A 20,828-nucleotide genomic window follows, 5' to 3' on the forward strand; every position below is an offset into this window, starting at 1 on the left:
ACACAAGCACGGTGCTACTGAGATAGCCGATCTGGTAGGAGGACGACCTACTAAGCGACTAAGGGATGGGCAGCGTGTACAGCATGGAGACACTGGACAAGGTCCTGGCAGGGGGCAGGACACTTCATGACGCTGCTCAGAATGCTGTGCAACTTAAAACGTGTGAGCTGTTTACTACGGAATTTTCTATCTAATCTCTTAAGATTGAGGATGACCGTGGGTAACTGACCAGAGAGTAACCCCACAGATACATGGAGAGACTACGGACTGCCCATGGGACTGACTCCCACCTCTGCCACTTACTACTGGCTCCGTGACCCTGAGCAAGTCCCCGGACTGCCTGTCTCGTTTCCTCCACCGCACGTGGGGAAGATACACGGTGTCCCTTATGTCAGGTCTGAGGATTAAATGCGAGCACTCAGAAGTATTAGCTGCTATCACTGTCGCTGTTCTCGAACTGTCTAAATCTGTCAGCTGTCTTTCAAACCGTCTCTTTCCATCAGCAGGGCCATCACTTTACTCCCGTGTGCAGTGCTGAGGGTTTAGGGAATGAAGGAAGCCCGCCCTTCCGTGAGCCCCAAAGCCACTCACGTCCTTATCCCCAGCCCACGCTTTCCACTGCAGCGGGAAGGAAACACTCTGCCTCCCCGCGCCCCGCCCGTCTCCCCACCTGTGCCCAGGACAGCAGGCGTGAGGCTGCCGGCAGCGGCGAACTGGAGTGTTTACTGAGCACTTCCTCTGTGGCAGGCTCTGCTCTGGGGGCTTTACACTAGGTAGAATACGAGCTCTACGAGGACGACATCCCCCCCCCCCCCGCCCCTACTGCCTTTTATGTCTCTGCTGTGTCCTCGGAGCCGTGCCTGGTGCATCAGTGGTGCTCAGCTCTATCTGCTGTATGAATGAATGAAGGGGTCGACACGTGGGGAGTGGCTGCAATGCTGCAGAGGGTGCGGCCACGCTGCAGTCCTGTCTAGGCAAGTGTGTGGCTACAGTCTGCGACAAACGTGGTGACCTCTACACCAGCACTCATCCTGCAAGTCCTTGTCTTGTGGGTCAGGGCAGCAGGCTGGGAGACTGCTCCTGGGGCTGGGGACAGCTCCCAGGCTGTCCCCTCCTGCAGGAACTGGCTGGCACCTGCTTTACTCCTGCTGTTCCGATGCCAGCCTGGGCCATGGTGGTGTCTGCGGCCGTGGCCTGGGCTCTGTTAGCTCAGGAGGAACTGTGAGGGTGAGGCTGGGCCATGATTTCGGTACAAAACCAGGGAGGTGACATTTGACAGAGGTGGTGGCAAAGTCCTGGCTGAAGGAAGTCGGTGACAGTGTCCTGGGGGTTTGGCCAACTCTTTGAATGCAGGCCAGTGGGTAATATGGTTGCTAAGGGCACGAATCACCCCAGAACTGTATCCCTGGAGGTCGAAGGACAGGGTGGCCCACGGTCTGTTCTCCTCTGGCTCACTTTGGGAGTGTTCACACAGGGGAACCTATCCGAGGACGCTCAGAGGAGGATGGTTAGGAGCCTGGTAACCACGTGACCTGAAAGTGGCTAAGGAGGGAGGAGGAGGGTGTTCTGGAGAAGGAAGGAAGTCAGGAGCAGAATGACTCAGTGAGATGCTTGTCTGGGACCCCTAAACGCACCAGGCACAATGTACGGTTTCAAGTACCTTCACGTAACAAAGGGCTACCCCGCTGAGACACGGATTGGGGGAATCTTTCTTTGTGGCTACGGATCACGGATCTCAAGTAAACACACAGAGGTTCCAGAGAGGGAGATTTCAGGTCAACACAAGGAAGAACTCTGTAACAGATCCACTCAGTGGCAGAACAGGCTCCTGCAAGTACAAGAGCCTGTTGAGGGAGGTCAAGTCCATGGAAGTGCCAGGCGGGGCTGGAGATGCCTGTTTACGACGCTGTGCTGGCGGGAGGGAGGGAAGACGCTCGACCGCCTGTTCTCATTTTGAGGCTCCGTGACTCTGGCGAAGGGAGTGGGCACCTTTCCAGTGTGAGATAGTGACCCCAGCCCTGCCTCACAGCTGGTCGGTTTCCATGAGCTGCTTGGTGTCCTCAAGGAGTTGGCGTGTGTTCGTGGGAGTCCCCAGCTGCCTGCATTTCCAGAGAGACCCCAGGGGGCTTCTCACCACCCTCCCTTCCGTGTTCCCTGTCAGATCAGGTGGCTCTAGTGCTGGGATCGATTTATGCCCCTGCACCACTGCATCTGCCACTGTTCTGTCCACCTGTTACACTCCCAGCCTGGGCAGGACTAAAGCTCTGCTCATTTTGTAGATGGAGCGCCATTTACTGCAATGCCTGACATGCCACTGGCTGAACACACGGGCTGCCTGTCTCTCAGGAGCTCAGACGCAGGCCAACGGCGTGCAGCCCCACCCCTGCACACCCCTCTCCCTGCTCGGCAGGGAGATGATACCAGAGGGAGGGACCACTGCGCCCTGCCCACCTTACCTTGGAACAGATCTCGTGGAGACTTGTGGCGATGGCTTTTGCTGGTGTGTCACATCGAAATACATGACATTTCAAAATTCTTGTATCTTTGTCTCTTGCTACATAAGCAAAATCTCTGTGCAGACAAAAATGCATCAGTACATTACAAAAAAGAACATTTACCAATGTATTCTGGTGATGAAGGTTAGCTGAGCTACAGTCAGTATGTCAGCGGTAAACTGACGTATGCAATAGTTAAAGACAAAACTCGACAGCTACCTCAAACAGAGGGACAGTATTATGGATATCAGGAATTCATTTCTGAGTAAAATGGCTATAGGCATGTGCATGTCACGTGCTATGGAGCCAGCTCTGACTGCTGGTGACCCCGTGACTAAGTGATATCCCCAGTGTCCCGACCTCAGCAGCCCTGCCCTGCCCCTGCAGACTCCTGCCTACGGCTCCTTTCATGACGTCAGTCCATCCACCTCCTATTTGGTCTTCCTCCTTTCCTGCTGCCTTCTGCTTTCCAGCATCGCTGCCTTTTCCCGAAGAACCCCGACTCCTAGCCCTGGCTGGCGTAGCTCAGTGGATTGAGCGCGGGCTGGGAACCAAAGTGTCCCAGGTTCGATTCCCAGCAAGGGTACATTCCTGGGTTGCAGGCCATAACCCCCAGCAACCGCACATTGATGTGTCTCTCTCTCTCTCTCTCTCTATCTCTATGTCCCTCCCTTCCCTCCCTAAAAAAATAAATAAATAAAATCTTTTAAAAAAAAAAAAAAAAAAAAAAAGAACCCCGACTCCTCAGGATGTGCCCAGAGTTGGACAGCCGCAGCTTTGTCGTTTTGGCCTCCAGCGACGTTTCAGGCGTATCTTGGAGATCTTGCGGAATCAGTCCCAGACCACCCCAATGATGCGAGTAACATGAAATTTTTGGCTTCACAGTGTATATGAAAGTTATGTTTCCATTGCACTGTAATCTACAAAGTGTGCGCTGTGTCTAGAAAAATAACGTGCGTACCCTAATTAAAAATGCTCTATCACTGGAAAACGCTAACCATCATCGGAGCCTATTGGAGAAACATGCCAAGAGATCTGCTAGAGTGGGGTGGCCACAACCTTCAGTCTGTAACAAATGTACTGTCTGCAAAGCGTAGTAAAGAAGTGCAATAAAACGAGGTATGCCGTCTGCTGCCCCCTGACCTGGTCTGTGGGCGTCTTGGAGTCTCCAACAACCCTTCATGAAAACCAAGTTTCACAGAAACCTTCTCCCCAGAGAAACCAATGTTATGATAACAGAACAGAAAATAGGCTGAGAAGAACACGGACTTGTGTGAGTGACACTGTAACGAACACAGTGGGGCAGCAAAGCAAACGACAGGCTCTGACGTGTGAACATGTGCACGGAGAAGGACCGACCGCAGCTGCCGGAGAAAGCTGATGACGGGCAGTCACGGGTGGGCGGGGACACAGAGATGCCCCAGACGGAAGTGCTGCCAGGGGCCCGGTTCCGGCGGCACCGCTCGGACCCCACAGAGAGCGGGCGGCTGGGCCGGGCTGGAGCGTCTGCTTCACTGACGGGAAGGACAACTACCGCCCCATCGCCGGGCTTCGGAAGACCCACCCACACGACTCAGTTTCTCACTGTTTCTCCCGGAGGACAGCGGTTCAAGGAGCCAAGTGTTCATGGAAAACAAATGCCCAGATGCGCCTGTCTGGGGGCGGGTCCCAATGATGTCTTTGCATTTGGTGCCAAGCCAGGACACTGTCTGCTGACATAACCATGGGGGAACTTATTTTTAATAATTTCTCTTACTGTAGGAACTGGCGGTCTTTTCAGACTGTGACTGATACTTTCCCCAGGAGATGCCCGGCGTCCCTGGAAAGGCACAGGGATCCAAGTACACAGGCACTTGGCCGGCACAAAGGCCCTGCCCTGCCCAGGCAGCCCCTCGCAGACTCCCAGACCCCGGGCTCCACATCGGGGGCATCTCCACCTGGCTGCCCTGAAGGCGCTGTAACCTTGGCCTGTCCACATGGGACTTCCCAACCTCCTCCTTCCTCCTGCTCTTGCTCTGCTGATGTCCTCCATGCTGGAGCCAGGAGGCCTCTCTGACTCCCCTCACCCCAGCCCCATGTTCAGCCTGTATTACCTCCCAATTGTCCTGAACCCCACTCTCCTTGCCAGCCCCACCGCTGCACTGGCATGAGCAGGCTCTCGCCTTTGCCGGTGCTGGCTCCCCGCCCTCGCCATGGTGCGGGGCTCAGTGGAAGCTGGGTGGGTGCCCTGCCCGGTGCTGCCACAGCGCCTCCTACAGGGCACTGGTACCACAGTATCTGTTTACGAGCGTGTCTTCCCCACAACTCCTTGCAGCTCCGAGAAGATTTGTGCCTTATTCATCCCTAACACCTGGTCCAGGTCTGGCCCTGATAGTCCCGAGGGCCTGCAGCACACGCCCGCCTTCCCATTGGGAAGCTGGCCCGGGGTCAGAGGCAAGAACAGTCCAGTGACAGAGGGCTGATGGGTGGGCCTGAGGGGGAGCTGGGCCCCGACTGTGCTTGGAGAGCAGCCTTCGTGCATGCTGGTCCTGCAGCCTTTCCACCCTAGCCTCAACCACCATCAAGGCGGCATGTCACTTAAAGAAGGGAGAGAGAAGGCATCACTCTGGAGCCTATGACCAAGGGAAGCCGTTACTGGCCGCCGCGCCCTCTGCCCCCACCTGGCTGTTCTTCCCCAGATGGAGCCCACGGTCAGACACACGGTGTCTCAGCACGCACACACGACTCCTCTCCTTCGACATTCCACGTTCAGCCCCATTTTTTCTGAGGCCAAATCTCTTCAAAGCTCTATGGCTACCCACAGAAAGTCCCACAATCTTTGGATTTCAGGAGCTCCAAAACTTGTCCCAACCCTTCCAGCATCACTCCTCCAGCCGAGGAGCCGTCCCCCGCCCCAGAGAGCGGGCCCCATGCCCACTCTCGGCACCTCCCCCCTGGCTGCCCTGCCCTACTCCACCCACTCTGTCCACCCCAGACCACAGCCTGCCTGGCCCCCCGACCCTCAGGACCTTGCGTGTGTCTCAATGCTTATTCACCCACATTCTAGTCCTGCTACTGAGTCCACCAAGGAACACGGCCTTGGGCATGGAGTCTAAGTGTTTCTCTAAGTAAGGGGGGCTATGCCAACAATCAGGAAGAGCATAGCTTCCAGGGGCCCTTTTGGGCTCCGATGTGCTATGTCAGCTTCCAGATCTGGCACGGCCTCCGTGACTGCTGGCTGACCTACGGGCGCCGCCATCCCAAGGTTACCATCCGGGAGGATGGAACAGGTCCTGATCGATAGGTGATGAATCATTCCAATCAAAGCCAGCCTGGTGCCCTCTGTTCTTCCATATGCAATCCCTTAGGAGTCATTTTTTTAAAAAATTGTTATTAATCTTCATTTTCTTCTGGCTCAGGAGAAGCCGATGAACGCCTTAGGCAGCCACCTGGAACACCTATCTCCCCAGAAGGAAAGCTCAGTAGCCGCAGGCTTTGTCTGGGGGACTCAGCACCGTTCCTCACAGCCCTGCCTCCTCCCGGTCCCTCCTAGGTGCCAGGCTGGCGAGCGGGGTGGGAGGCAGAAATCTGGGGGGGGGGGGGTCCATGGGAGTGGATGAGTCCAGTAGCCAACCCTCCGGGGGCGTCATCTGCTTCTCAGGAAAAAACAAGTTTTCCCTTCTCCTCTCTGTGGAGGTAAAGGGGTTTGCACGTCTCCTGCATTTAATTCCCATGAAACACACCCCTGGTCATTCTGAAACAGCGGAAAGCTCAGCACACGGGACCGTGAGAGGCAGCGCGGCCTCTCTGTGGGGCCTGGAGCAGAGGCACCCCCAACAGCCTCCTCCAAGCTCAGCGACGTCCACGGACGACTAATCTCGATGCTGTTCAGAACGACACCCAAACACCTCCCAACCGGGGTTTTGAAAGCCTGGCTTTTCAGCACCTGACCTCTCAAAAAACGCTGCTGTGGAGGACGGAATAATGACCCTCCCAAAATGGCCATGTCCTAATTTTGAGAACCCATGCATGTGTTACCTTACATGGCAAAAGAGGCTTTGTGGATGTGTTTAAATTAAGGACCCTGAGACGGGGCTGTTCCCCTGAATGACGGGGTGGGCCCCACACAGCCCCCAGGAAAGAAGGAGGCAGTTCGCTTACAGGCGACAGGACAGGAGCAGGGGCCACGGGCCCAGCAAGGCAGCAGCCTGTCTAAGCGGGCAGAGGCAAGGACACATTTCCTGCTGGAGCCTCCGCAGGGCACGCAGCCCGGCCAGCACCACGACTTCAGCCTGTCAGACCTGTTTCAGACTCCCGACCCCCCAGGACTGTAAGAGAATAAACTTGTGTGGCTTTAAGCCACCAAGTTTGGGATAATTGTTTACAGCAGCCTGAGGAAACAAATACAGCTGCCAGGTGGCTTTATACTCTACTGAAATATGCTACAGTACTAAAGACTTATTTTAAAATACTCAATTTGCTTCCACAAATACCTTCTGAGCCACTATTATGTACCGGGCACCAGAGATGCAAACAGACAAGGTTCCAGCCCAGGAGCCCCTCCCCCACCTGATGATACAGACATTCCATGAGATGTGAGCTGCACCTCTCTGTACATGAGGACCTCACTGGGGTATGAAGGGCTCCGGATGGTGCAGAGAACCTTCAGATAAGCATGAACGAAGGCACAAAGGTGAGAAAGCCCCAAGAGTACTTGGAAGAACTCCCAGGCGTCTGGTGTGGTCCCGTGGTGCTGTGGACACCGTGCGGCCGCGGGAGGCTGTGCTGTAGCCCGGAATCGGTCTGTGGAGCACCCTGTGCCCAGCTGGGGGGGTCTAGCCCTTACTCTGAACCATCCAAGCCTTGTGATGTGGCATGTGACCCCATCCAACATGCTTTAAAAAGTTCCTTCTGGTGGGATGAAGCTGGTCAGGAAAGAAGACACGGAGACTGCTGTGATGGTTCAGGTGAGAGAGGACAAATGTGGTGCAGGTGAAGTTGGCATCCTGAGAGCAGGGCAGGGGACATGGGAAACAGGTGCTGAAAGGACAGCTGGCAGGACTGGTGGTGTGGATACGGGGGAAAGCAAGGCTCTCGGGTCCTTCCTGAGACAAGAAGCACCCTCATTACTGGGATGGGGGAGGCGGAAGGCTTTTGTGAAGGACGCTGATAAGCTCCAGGCTGGACAGTAAGTGTGAGGTGCTTGAGGGACTCCAGGCGGCCAGGTCCACCAAGCAGGTGGCCGCTCGGTTCCTGAGCTCAGGCGTGTGGTCTGGAGACGGGGGCCTGGGAGGCACTGACGTCTGGGGAGCAGATGAGAGTGTGGAGAACGAGAAAAGACAGAACCAGGCCTGGCCCGTGAGGACGAACAGTATTTAAAGGCCTCACTGCTGAGGTCAAGGGTCCAGTGGAAGGGTGGAGAAAGGGCATGGGGGAGGGGAAAAGCCCAGGATGGGCTGGTTCCAAAGACATCAGAGACTGATGTCTCCAGAGCCGGGGGCTGAGCAGCAGGAGACGGGCCCTCTGGTGTCAGCGACAGGCACTGGTGACCTAGGCCTCCTGGGCCCTTCACCTGGAGAATGGGGTTTGGGGCCTAGCTTCAGGAGACTGAGGGTATGGGAGTGAAAAGGACAGAGTACACAGACCTTTGCCTTAATGTTCTCATTCCGGAACTTTTCAACCATCACAAGAGTAGAAAGTATCGCCGGTGAACTCCCACGTCCCGCCATCCAGCTTCAACAATGATCTACACGTTGCCTGACTCAGCCTTTCAGATAGACGTTTTTCTTACTGGTGTCATGATCCTAAATGACCACACACTCTTTGCTTACATGCAACAGTAGCTTCATGTTGTCTAGGGATTTCCCTGTACTCCGGGGGGGGGGGGGGGAGACACGAAACTGCTTTAGGATGAACAACCCTGTGAAGCTGGAGATTTCCTGACAGACGCGGGCAAACCCACGCTGCCACCATCAGTGCGGCAAGAGCCGTGTGGGCTGGGGAGACAAGGGCACCAGGTGTCGCATGGCCAGGCAGGGCCCGCAGTGGCTCTGACACTGTGTGAGGGTGTGGGTCGGCTGTGGCAGGGGCATTTAGGAGGCTGCACCTGCGGAGCCTCAATGGCAACCTGCTCCCCCCTGCCCCCCACCTTTCCTCAGAGCTGCCAGTGGCAGCTGGGCTGCAGCTCCCTGGTCCCCTCCCCAGAGAGAGTGTTCCATCTCGGAGAGCCGAGCTGGGCCCGGATGGACTTCTACACAATGACCAGGCGGCCAGCAGTCATGCACCATGTGCCTCTAGGCCTCAGGTCCCATCTTTTCTGGTAAATTCTTCCAGATGTCTGTCTTCTGATGCTCAGCAGCCAGAACCATTTTTGTTCTTTGCTCTAGCTCATTCCATTTATGATGCTGGGCCAGGAACTGGTCCCCTGCTCCCCATGCATGGAGTTTTGCCCCACTGATTTCTTACAGTCATGGGAATCACTGAATTAAAAAAAAAAGAAAACTAAAACCCTGGCTGGTATGGCTCAGTGGAATGAGCAGTGGCCTGTGAACCAAAGGGTCATCAGTTTGATTCCCAGTCAGAGCACATGCCTGGGTTCCAGACCAGGTCCCCAGTGGGGGGTGCATGAAAGGCAACCATGCATTGATGTTTCTCTCCCTCTCTTCTCTCTCCCTTCCCCTTTGTCTAAAAATAAATAAAGAAAATCTTAAAAAGAAAACAAAACAACCTGGCTGGTGTAGCTCAGTGGATTGAGCATGGGCTGCGAACCAAAGTGTCGCAGGTTCGATTCCCAGTCAGGGTACATGCCTAGGTTGCAGGCCATGACCCCCAGCAACCGCACATTGATGTTCTTCTCTCTCTCTCTCTACCTTCCTCCCTTCCCTCTCTAAAATAAATAAATAAATAAATAAAATCTAAAAAAAAAAAAAAAAAAAAAAAAAAAAGAAACAAAACAGGAAGTGGAAGGTGGAGAGCTGTAGGAAGAGCTGTAGGAAGAGAGTTCAAGGAAGAGAGCCCTTGCGTCTCTTCCATGAACTACACGAGATGCGAGCCCCGGGATCGACTACCTTTCACCCTTTGTTCACTGAGCCCTGGAGTCTCCAACTCCTTTTGTTCCTCTCCTCCAGCTGCTCACCCGGTAATCATTCCCCCAGAGGACCCGCCTCCAGTTCTGCGGGGGAAAAATGTCAGTGCCGAAACATCTTACATGACAGCCTCAAGTTTCTTAATGGCAAAGGAAAAGCACAAAAGGTGGCTTCATTGTTCTCAGCTGAACAGCATTTTGATCACTCCATACAGGCTTAATGCACCTTTGTGGAGTGAATTAACAACTCTGTATTCAAATGGGCTTTATTGAAAAACAGCCAAGACAGATCTCCTTCTTTCCCCAAATCTCTCCCTCACAATTCTCTTTCATAAACAGAATTTGCTTATGTATCTGTCCTCTTCTAAAGGATTTTAAACAGGTTTCAAAAGGCATCTACAGACTTCTTACTGGTTACCAAGGCTGACATTTCAAAGTCCCGTGTGCAGCGGCCCGGACAGGTGGGAGGTACCTGGTCCATTTCAGTAACACGGAATCTTACTTCATCGATGAGCCTGTTTCTTGTTGCTGGAATGTTCCTGGCGAACCGGAATATAAATTTTTTCTAAATAATGAGCTGAAACCCACCTCCCTGCAGCCCTTGCCATGGGATGGAGCTCTGCGTTTCGGACCGGCCCAGGACGGGCTGAGCGAGCCAGTGCTGTGGCAGCCCGGGGCTACCTGGCGCCACCCCTCCCCTTTCTATCAGATTCCCTTCCGTTTTGTCTGTCCCCACCCCACCTCCCCGCTAGTGTCCTTCAGCCCCAGCTCTCCACAGTTTCATTCTGTCTTTCACAGAACCCCAGCTTGCTCTGGTCAAACACAATTACGTCTGAAGCTGGGGACATGTGAAGGCGGGCACATGGCAGGCATTCGATTAGTGGTTGTTATTATAAATGCAATAAAAGGAGTTAAAGAAGAAGGCTACTTGGAAATACTGTTTCCTTATCCATGAGGGATATTTTCATAACCATTCACACTCATACGAATTTAATAAGACTGGCTAAAATGTACTAAAGGCTCTCTCCTCCTAGCTTACCTTTCTGCAGAGGCTTTAAAGCACAGAGTTGTTACTGCTGCAGAGGGCAGGCCCCACCTGCATTTAAATAAGGACGAATCACCAGCAAAGAGATTCGACCCAAACACCCCCTTCTCGCTCTCTGTGATAAGGGTTCCCTCTCCCCTCTGCTCCACCTGCACGGGGCCTGGAGGGAGGAGTCCTGTTGCAAGACGGCCTGCTCTTCTTTGCCTAACTGTGCCGATTTTCTGGTTGTACCCTGAAAACCCTGTCTTGGGGGCAGGGGAGGGAAGAGAAAGAAAGGGGGTGAGAAACGTCGTCTTCCTAGATGGCCTCTCCAGACCCTTACACACACACCCCACACGGCTGTTTTTTAATGCTACCCACTGCCACAATCACCACCTGTGAGCATCGCTAACAGCACAAAGCTCAGGCTCGAGCCTGGTTAACGCAACTTTGTTTTTCCTTCCTTGCAAGTTTAAGAAGCTGCTGAGTTCATAAACTCTGAAAGGAGCATCCCAGGAACTCGCCACCTGGGTGAACTCATTCATTCACCAGGCACTGCCGTGAGACCACAGGCTGTGTGAACAGCAGATCTGAAATTCTGCCACGTACGAATGTCCAGGTGGCGTGGGCAGACAGCACTTGGCCCCCTCGAAAAGTCCTGCTCAGGTTCCTATTCAGAGCAGCTGCTTCCCGGTGAAGACCGGAGGGTAGGAACTAGCAAACATCTGAAAACGTCCTCAACGTGGGCCCACACAGGACTTGTCACTTTAGATGAGGGAGCTCACACCCAAAAGTACAGTCCTCACCCTCCAGAACCTTCCTTCCACTGCCTCCAGGGGTCCAGCTCGCAAATTCTCTTTATCATCCCCTCTGGGAGACTGGCCCTGGCGGGGCTCCCCACCCAAACCGTGTCGTTTCCCGTGCCCTCCCCACCACGGAGCAGAGACGGCAGCTCATCCTCCGGGAGGAAGACGGGCTTGAGCTGTGGAGGCTCAGCCCCAGCCAGGTGCCACCTGAGACTGCGGCTCTAGCACAGAGAGGCGACTGCTGGTGTCCCTCAACTTCCCCAGGCAGCGACCATGATCATTCTTTCAAGGAGAAAAATTTCAAAACTTTCTTCTTCCATCAAAAATGGAGAGAGCCGTGGCTGGTGTGGCTCAGAGGACTGAGCGCTGGCCTGCAAACCAAAAGGTCACTGATTCAATTTCTGATCAGGGCACATGCCTGGGTTGCGGGCCAGGCCCCCGGGGGGGAGAGGCATGAGAGGCAACCGCCGATGTTTCTCTCGCACATGGATGTTTCTTTCCCTCTCTTTCCCCTCTCTCTAAAATAAATAAAATCTTAAAAAAAAGGTGAGCCTTGACTGGTATGGCTCAGTGGGTTGGGTGTCATCTCACGAACCCCAAAAGGTCACCAGTTTGATTCATAGTTGAGGCACATGCCTGGATTGTGGGCCACATCCCTGGTCAGGGCATGCAAGAGGCAACCAATTGTTTCTCTCCCTGTCCCTCCCCCCCCTTTCCTTCTCTCTAAAGATAATAAACTCTTTTGAAAAATAAAAAATAAAAATATGGAGAGAGGTGAAGGGATAAGAAGTACAAATCAGCAGTTACAGAATAGTCACGGGGATGTAAAGTACAGAACAGGGAGTACAGTAAGACTCCAATAACTACGTGTGGTGGCAGGGGGACCACTTTGTAGAGTACATGATTGTCTCACCACGATGCTGCACACCTGAAACTAATACAAAATAACAGTGTGAACTTGGATTGAAACATTTAAAAAACATGGGACAACGGAGCTTTGATTAAGCGATAAAACTGGGGAATAGAGAAGCTTAAGGCCTCCAAGCCGCCCGGTGGGAAGACGCCCAGTTCTTCAGAGCAGCCTTCCCCCAGTTCGCTCCTCTGCCATGGGGAGGGCGGAGCACTCCACACACAGGGCCCAGCAGGAGGAACGCCGTGACTTGTGGCTGGCAGAAGTACGCGAGTGTCTCGCACGAGGTGGACAGCAATTTGAACATTTCACCTAAAATAATGCCGTGTGGTGTGCTAGAGTGTGATGCTGTTAGGTTACAGAATTACCTGCTTATGGTTTTGTAGTAGAAGGATTTTATGTAATGGAAAGGGGTGTTATTTGTGCCGGACCCCGTATTTTTGGCTCGTATTTGAGATGGAAATTGAGCCAGTTCTATTAGTCTCCAGCTAAACCTTACCCATACAACTCTAGAGGAAGTGTAACATAAGCAAGTCCTAATCTTAATCCTTCAAGGAGCATGAAAAGCCTCGTTACACGACAGGGCACATAACCCGAATATTTCCATCACGCTTCCTCCCAAGCACGCGGGGGAAGACTTTCCTCAGCCATCGGCGAGTGACCAAGGTCCTCACACATGCTGCCCACCACCTTCCCAAACAGGGTCACACACAACAAAGGATTAGCAACCCAGCTGCGCTTCCACACTTTGTTTTAGAAGTAGCACACACAAGAATGACGATGGTGAAAGGTTAAACAGAACGAAGTTCTGCCTTTCAACGACAATGACGGCTGTGACGATGGGAATGTGGCGTGAAGGAAGCGGGTGAGCTGTGCCAGACACTTAGGACGCCAGGAAGGGGGAGAAGTGAAAATCGGTTGGTTACCTCTCTCTGAATCCGGGCAGGCATGAGGGAACAGAGCAGAACACAACACGTTAGGATTCACACGGCATCCGGTAAAGAAAACAATCGTTAGCAGCAACTCAGCACTGACATCCCACCTGATTCCCCAACTTTGCTGCAATTAATAACCTTCTGGTGCTTATTTCAGCTGAACTCTTACACAGAAGTGTGTATTCGGAGCCACGCTACGATGAAGCCAAGAGATGCCAGCTGAGTTCAGAGGCAACATATCAGCCGGGGGAGGTAATTGAGCTTAAAATATCGCAGTCAAATACAGGAAACTGTTGGCAGTAAACACTGGCAGGGCACTTATCATCCTGCTCCAGCTCCACCTGCTCCCAATAAAAAACCCACGGAAGCAATGACATGCCCCCCCCCCCCTTACCCGTTTTACTAACACTCCTGAAATTCTAGGAATAGAGCTACAACATTGCAATCGAGGTACTTTCACTGAAGTGCATTGTGAGAGGGCAACGGAACAGGAGGGAGCCAGACAGAGCAGAAGGTCGAGGGCAGAGGTGAACTAGTAAATGAAAGCTTAATGGGTGAAGAAACAGAGATGAGCCAGGGAAGAGAGGAACGGAAAGTGGTGAGATGCTGACAGCAATTTGTGGTTTGGGGCCAAACATTTTGAGCTCCATCCCCAGAGCTGCCCTGAGCCACCAGGGGTACCCTGAGGAAGCCACTGAACCGTCTGACCCTGACCGCTTACCATCCCCTCCTGGATCCGTCACAGCCCAGATGAAAGAGCATGAGGGCAGAGCCCAGGCATTATACATAAAGCAGGTGGACTGCAGAGGTGGGGCCGGGGTGACAGGTGGTGAGGATGAAACCAACTTTCATGGAAACCTGCTTTCCCCAGTGCCCGCGGCCAGGCCCACGGAGGAGCAGCGAGCAGGACTCCGCAGCTATGAAAGCTCAAACCACAGTGGTGGAGAGCAAGCTCGGCCGGCCTCGAGCCGCAGTCATCAGGAGGAGAGGCAGAGCTGAACCTCGGACAGCGTGGTGACCACAGCGTGTTATTGTTATTATAAGTGGGGGAAACCAGACAGGCGAGCAATCCAAGTCACAGATACATGGTCTCATCTAAAAGACCCACGAAGTTGGACCGTGTCGTACATGCACAGTAAAAAAAGTCTGGGGTAACACAACATCTACACCATGAACTGTTATCTGGAGGAGGGACTACGGAGGATTTTATTCTATTTGTTTGTTTGAATATTTGTTTGAATAGTACACAGTAAGCGTATGTGACCTTCTAACACAAACAGGTAACTACCTGCCTCAACGTGTGAGGGAGACCTCTGGGGGAGCATGTCCCGGGGCACCGCACCAACACTGTGACACATGGGATTGCCTCGCGCTCGTTCTTGACAGCTGCCCTGTCCTGCCCTCTGGCTGTGTTGCCCGAACAGCTATCTGCCGAGGTCAGTACTACTGTTCTGATGGAGAGAACAGGAGACAAGTTCCGAGAGGCTGAGGAACCTGATGGTAGCCACACAGCTATCACACGGTGAAGTTGGTATCTGGTGGTCTCCCTGCAGGACTCGAATTTTGGCCTTCTTGGACTGTACCTGTGAGGGGTGCCCCATACTTACTCATGGTCCTGCAGAGCCCTTTCGTGGTTTGTCCCCCCAAGTGATCCAGAAGGCTGCTCTGCACAAGCATTCAAGGGAGGGGCAAAGACTACAGCAAAAAACCTGGGGTTTTAGACCACGTGGGGTTTTGGCCCCTTCCTTCCTTGGCCTGTGTACTTTTGAGGGGGAGAAGGCAGTTGAGAATTCCTGAGAGAGGCCCTTTAGGCTAAGCAGAAAGAGCGGTGTCCGAATCCTGCGGGCAGCTGTGCTCCCCCTGGTGTGTTACTCACCATCACCTCTTCCTGGGCTCCTCCCACGTGCCCAGCAGTCGTTAGACAGCAGCAAGCCCCTTGGAACCTGCCTCCATGCCCGTGAAAGAGGGGCAAGGGCACCTGGCTCAGGGCGGTCGTGAGAATTACATTGAGAGAGAGGGTGTGTGTAACAGAGTCCCTGGCACATGACCAAGTGCGAAAACTGCGTCATTACCGTTATCACCTACTCCTCTGAGGGTTTCATGTCTTAGCTGGGTCGTGCTGGGCAGCATCTGAGATGACGTGTCACCTCGGGAGGGACCTGTGGCCCTCTCCTTGGATTTGCTGGTTCCCACTGACCCAGGGTGAGGGCCGGTCACCTCTTGCTTGTGTCCCTCTGCTGGCCCGTGGCCGCACTCCCAAAGTTAGTCTTCGGAGCCAATTCAGACCAGCAGCAAAGGATCCAAAGACCTAGATTCTAGTCTAGTGTTGAGTAAACATTATCACTGAACCTCTTGGAGTCTAGGGGTTCTCATCTCAGATTAGATGGTCAAGGAACTGCATGGTGCTCGGATTTTTGTCACAGACAGATCTGTTCTGTGCTTTGACTCTTAACACAAAGAAGGAGGAGAAGGCAGCAAGCGTTTCTATAACCAGATTTTGATATATACCAAATATCTTCAATCTTTTATTTGAATAAAAAGCTTACGCCTGGGTATGCTGAAAACACTGCCCAGCAACCTTAGATCGAGAGCCCAGAGAACCCAATCCGTCTGTTTCGTGCACATTCATTGTCGGAACCTTCGATGGTTTACCGGGCCCACTGCTAGCGGTGCACTCAAGGAAATGACACCCACATGTAGCTGCTGTGTTTTTTCCCTTAGGGCAGAACTTAGAAAAAAACAACATTGCAAATTTTTAACAAGGTTAATTCTTTGGGGGATAATAGGCACTGCCTGATTTAAGTGTTGTAGTGAAAGCCAGACATACACAGGGCTATAGAGTGATTTTGAAATGTCATTCAAAAAATTCAGAAGAGTCACAATGGCAGCTGCTCCGCCAATTTGACACATTATAAATTTGCTGGGGGGGAAAAAAAACATCAGCCCAAGGCTGGGCTTCTGCCCGAGACACACCATTCTGAGAGTGTACAAGGCTAAATTTAGAGTCATGCACCAGTTCACTCTCTTCCTGCTGTACAAGACACCAGTGGGGAGAATGAAAGCCCAGGAGTCATCCTGCACCGGCCGCACACCCAGGGCTGCGTGACCAGCATGCACTCGGCGGCGGTTTCTTGGGAAAAATCAATGTGGGAGTAATTGGCATTGTCTTCATTAAAATAAGCCTGAAGTAACATACGTATTTGGCTTGTGTAACTGGGCATCCAAATGAATAGGAAATTCCTCAAAATGAATAGCACATCAGAATGACAATGTCTGTTCCGGCTTTTTGGAAGAGGAGGCATTTCCTAACCCCTGGCCCAGCCACCTGCTTCTTATGCAGCACACAACCACACAACTGCCGGCTTCACGCACACTGAGTGCGGGAAGCAGGCCTGCCAGTGTACTTCTCACCCCGATTTTGCAGAACTCTCTGCACCGTGCTACTTTCAGATGCTCGCCTTTCATCGCCGGGGGTCTTCTGAGCACCAGCACAGGCCAGCAGTCTCCACGTGCCATCGAAGTAAAAACTACAAAACTTTAAGTCATGAAATCTCCCCGGCCCAATCCTGAACCTAACAGTTTATTTTTCACCCCAGCTTCAAGTGTAATTGTTTTTTGTCCCTGACATAGATTAGATGTTTGTCCTTTGCCAAGGCCCTCCACCTCGGTGTTCCCCAGTTTCCTCATCTGTAAAATGGGAAGAACAGTGGTCCTCACTCCCTAAAGCGCCGTGGAGATCACTCATTGACCTGCACAACCTCCCACAGCCCGACCGCCCACGGCGTGGTAGCAGGCTGCGGTGAGAAGGCGGACCTCTGCCAAGAGGAAGGTTCCTAACCTGTTTTGCATCATAGAACCTTTTGGAATCTGACGAAAACACTCCAGAAAGAAAATGGTTTACACAATTTTATGCAGACTCTTAGGTGGGTGGGGGCAAAGGTTCAATAATCCCTGAAACTCATTCACAGACTCTGTTAGCATCCAAACCCTGCAGGGGGAAGTCCTGTGACTTGAACTGAATTCTTATTTTATGCAAATTTACCATCTGGTGTCTGGTGAGTTTCAGAAAATTTAGCTCAGGGAAAAGGTTCTGTCCTTCCCAGGACCCGACAGCTGTGACAGAAACACCCGTCCGTCTCTGACCCAGTGTGCCCCTTACTTTTCAAAGTGAGTCCCCTTCCCACCTCCCTGCTCCTGCCCCCCAGCACGGAGCCCCCTGTACCTGTAGGGGAGTTACAGTTTCAAGGGGACTAAGTGTGAAGCTGAGGACCTAACGTGGGGTAAGGCTATTGAAATTCAAGGCACATCCCTCTAAACAAAGGACTTCCTCATGCCACCGGAGAGAAAACACAATGGTTACCAGTCAGCTCTCTAGTGAGGGGAAAAAGGACATTGAGAGCAAACAGGAAGTTTTTTTTAATTCCATCTTTGAAGAGAGCATAAAATAACAAGTGTCTCCTCTCATGTTTTGTATTACAGTGGAAAAAAAACACTTGTTTCTCAGAATATCTGAGCAAAAGAAGGCACGCACTACTTACAGTGAGTTCTCAAGTGAGAAATAAGTCATGCCGTGTTACCATTTCTCGGTGTCAAGTTGACGGCATAACCAAAGGATAAAATTGTGTAAATTATTCCCTGAATTGAGAAACCACGAGCTGGATTCCTTTTTGAAAGTTGAGATAGTAAAATGAAAACAAAAACTAAACATGCAGAAGGCTGCTATCCAACAAGGTGGAGGGACGTGTGCATATTTAACGACTTCGAAGCACAGGAGGGAATACGACAGCTCTGGTTACTAGGAAAGTGGCTCCTGTGAAAGAAGGGTCATACGGACACAGACCACAGGCAAGGCACGAACAAGGCTCCTGGTGAAAACCACGGTGAGCCTGAGTGTGAATTCTCTTCAACCCCACGCATCTGGCCGTAGGGCCTCTTGTGGGCAAGGCACATTCATAATTAAATCAGTTTCTAGATTTTCATGAGGACGTAGGGTTATCACGGTATGGCTAATCCCCATTTATCTGTGCAGATCGAAGGCACACTAGTGTAGACGACACAAAAAGCCAAGAAATTGGGCCTTCATTTAAATTATTCCATAGGACAAGGGTTTCGAGGTCTGGGAGGTTCTTACTAAATACTATTCTTGCTAAAGGCTAAAATGTAGCACAATGTTTTGCAGAGGCAGCTGCAAAGGGATGAGCTTGACCAGAACTGCAACCAGAACTACTGCAGGTGGATTAGGGTAGCCAATTGCAAAGAAGAAATCGACATGTAATTAACCAAATAGTGTACAGAAGCAATGGCTCAGCCTCTCTTTAGGGGGAGAAAAAACTTCAGATGTGAATCCCTTACCTCCTTTACTTGTTACAAGTAAATAAAACTACCCAATGAAAAGAAGACACACAACCACATATGATTCTTAAATAAAGACACCAGTCAACAAATCCCCTGAGTTTGGTAACACGGATACTCTGTAAACTCAAAAATACCCAAACAGAAATAGACATCAACACCAGGATGATTGATGGCTAATAACAAAATAGCAATAGCAGCTCCCATTTATTGAATATGCAACCAGCCAGACTCTGTTTTCGGTGTGCACTACATGGCCAAGCCGCACCATAACCCTGCACGCAGGAGGCGTTCCCCCACTCTCATTTCACAAACAAGGAATCCAGGGTGCAGGGAATTTAAGTTAACTTGCTCAAACCCCCACAGCTAGACAGTGGTGGATCCACAAGTGGAACACGGGTCTGCCTGACCAGTCTCTTCTTTTTTCTGTGTTTTTGGGCACCTGGCACCTAAGCCTCCCTCCCTCCCTCCCAATTAATGGGCTCCTCAGACCCCACCCTTCAATGATGAGAGGTAGCTCAGGTCTCGTCTCCTACTCGATATTAGCTTCTACTACTGCTGGACCTGGTGACACCAATTAAATGCTCTGTTTGGTCTGAATAACTTTCCCAGGCAAAGGCTGAGGATTTCATCTTTTATACAGCAGCCTTTTACCCTGTGCTCCTCTCTGCTGATGAGTCCCACTCAAACTCCCCATTAATCTCTCTGACTTCGCTTCCTGCCTCATGTCTGCTGGGCTCCAGTCACGCCTGGATCCTTCCGTTCTCCAACTTCTACACAGGGCGGTTTCTGCCTTATAGAGCCTTTGTGCTCTTTGTTCCTGCTGCCTGGATCGTTTATTTCCTTAGGTCTCCCATGGAGGGTGCCTCCTTTTGGTCATCGCCTCCAAAAGAACCCCCTGGAACACCCAGTCACTGCCAACACTCGCAGCCATCTAAAACTACCCTGTGTATTTGTTTATTGTCTGCCCTTCCTTCTCCCTGTGAACCCTAAGAAACAAGACACCTACTAAAAAGGGCTCCTGGTGGCTAACTGGGCTCAAATAAAAAATAACAATAAAAATAAATAAAACAGAGCCTAGCAGTCATTTCTACACAGGAGTCTCTCCTGCAAACTGCACTTCATGGAGAAGCCTGCACTGAACTGCCTGCCTTAGCTGTGTTTTGCCATCTGAGCCAGCCCTAATAGAGGAGTTCCTAGAATCCTATTTCAACCAATAGGACAGGGACTTTCCCATCCAATCAAAGCAGCTCCGTTCTACCAATCAAGGAAATGCCTTTTGGACCAATCCAACTGTGAGCACTTGCAGTCCTTATTTCCATGAGGATAGATCACTCAGGGACCAGGGGCAGGGACTTCTGTTTTATAGAAGCCGGCCCCCCTCTGGCTTGGGAAGCCCACTTTCCCCACTGAAGACTGCGTTTTCCTGGTTGAGGTGAGACTCGGAAGATGTTTCACCAGAGCAGAGCATCACAGAGCGGAGCAGAGCTGCCCAGCTAGGAAGGCGGCTGGCCCCAGGGCTGCCTCACAGCCATACTGTACCACCACCGAGCTGTTCTGTACTGAATCAAGTTTCCTTCTGCACTGCACCCCAAACTGGGGGTACCTGCTGGCACTGAATTGGTGCCAATGACCATCGGTTGTCACTCCGCCCCAAAAGTAAAGTCCCCCACTGCCCCGAAAAGTCAAGTCCATGCGAGCAGAAACCTTTCTGCCTTGCTCAGTCACCACTGTCTGGCAGATGGTAGGTAATCAATAAATATGTTTGAATGACTGGATAAATAAATAAACAAATGGGATAAACTAACCTCTTTCCCCGTATACCTGATCAGCTTGGTAAGAACCTAAGGGAAGAATGCTGTGAACAAAAGACAGTTGGCTAGATTTTTTTTCTGCTGCTACTATTTATCACAGACATCGCTTTAAAAACGACTTTAGTTCATATTCCGTTTTCATGTCATCTGAAACAACGTTAATAAAACATATATTTCATCTGAAGGGGCAGGAGGCGACTTCTGAGAGATTATTAATCTCTTGCGACTCCGCGTGAAAGCAGAGCGAATCTATGCTCCGATCGTCCCCGTCTCTGGCAGAAGCCACCACCCCGTCTCCAGGGCCCCTAACTAGATTCCCTCCTCAGAACATCTGTCTACGTGAAAAACGGCTCTTCTGCTTCCAGAGAAATCAATACATAAATTTCCCCTGTACAATGATTTCTATCAAGATTTACTGACTCCCCAGAT

The 20,828-nt window shown here is 51.8% G+C and overlaps 1 protein-coding gene across 1 annotated transcript in view; it reads right to left on the reverse strand.

Moving 5' to 3' along the window:
* The window catches only part of APBB2 (amyloid beta precursor protein binding family B member 2), a 324,017-nt gene that overhangs the window by 11,551 nt on the left and 291,638 nt on the right, over nucleotides 1-20,828 (reverse strand). Inside the window, exons 14-15 of the mRNA XM_036031648.1 lie at nucleotides 13,225-13,230; nucleotides 2,457-2,571 (exon numbers count right to left, since the gene is read on the reverse strand). Coding sequence (XP_035887541.1) covers nucleotides 2,457-2,571; nucleotides 13,225-13,230 — 121 coding nt within the window. The remainder of the gene's footprint in view (nucleotides 1-2,456; nucleotides 2,572-13,224; nucleotides 13,231-20,828) is intronic.

Source organism: Phyllostomus discolor, chromosome 1 (assembly GCF_004126475.2).
Source record: "Phyllostomus discolor isolate MPI-MPIP mPhyDis1 chromosome 1, mPhyDis1.pri.v3, whole genome shotgun sequence".
NCBI classification, from domain to species: domain Eukaryota; kingdom Metazoa; phylum Chordata; class Mammalia; order Chiroptera; family Phyllostomidae; genus Phyllostomus; species Phyllostomus discolor.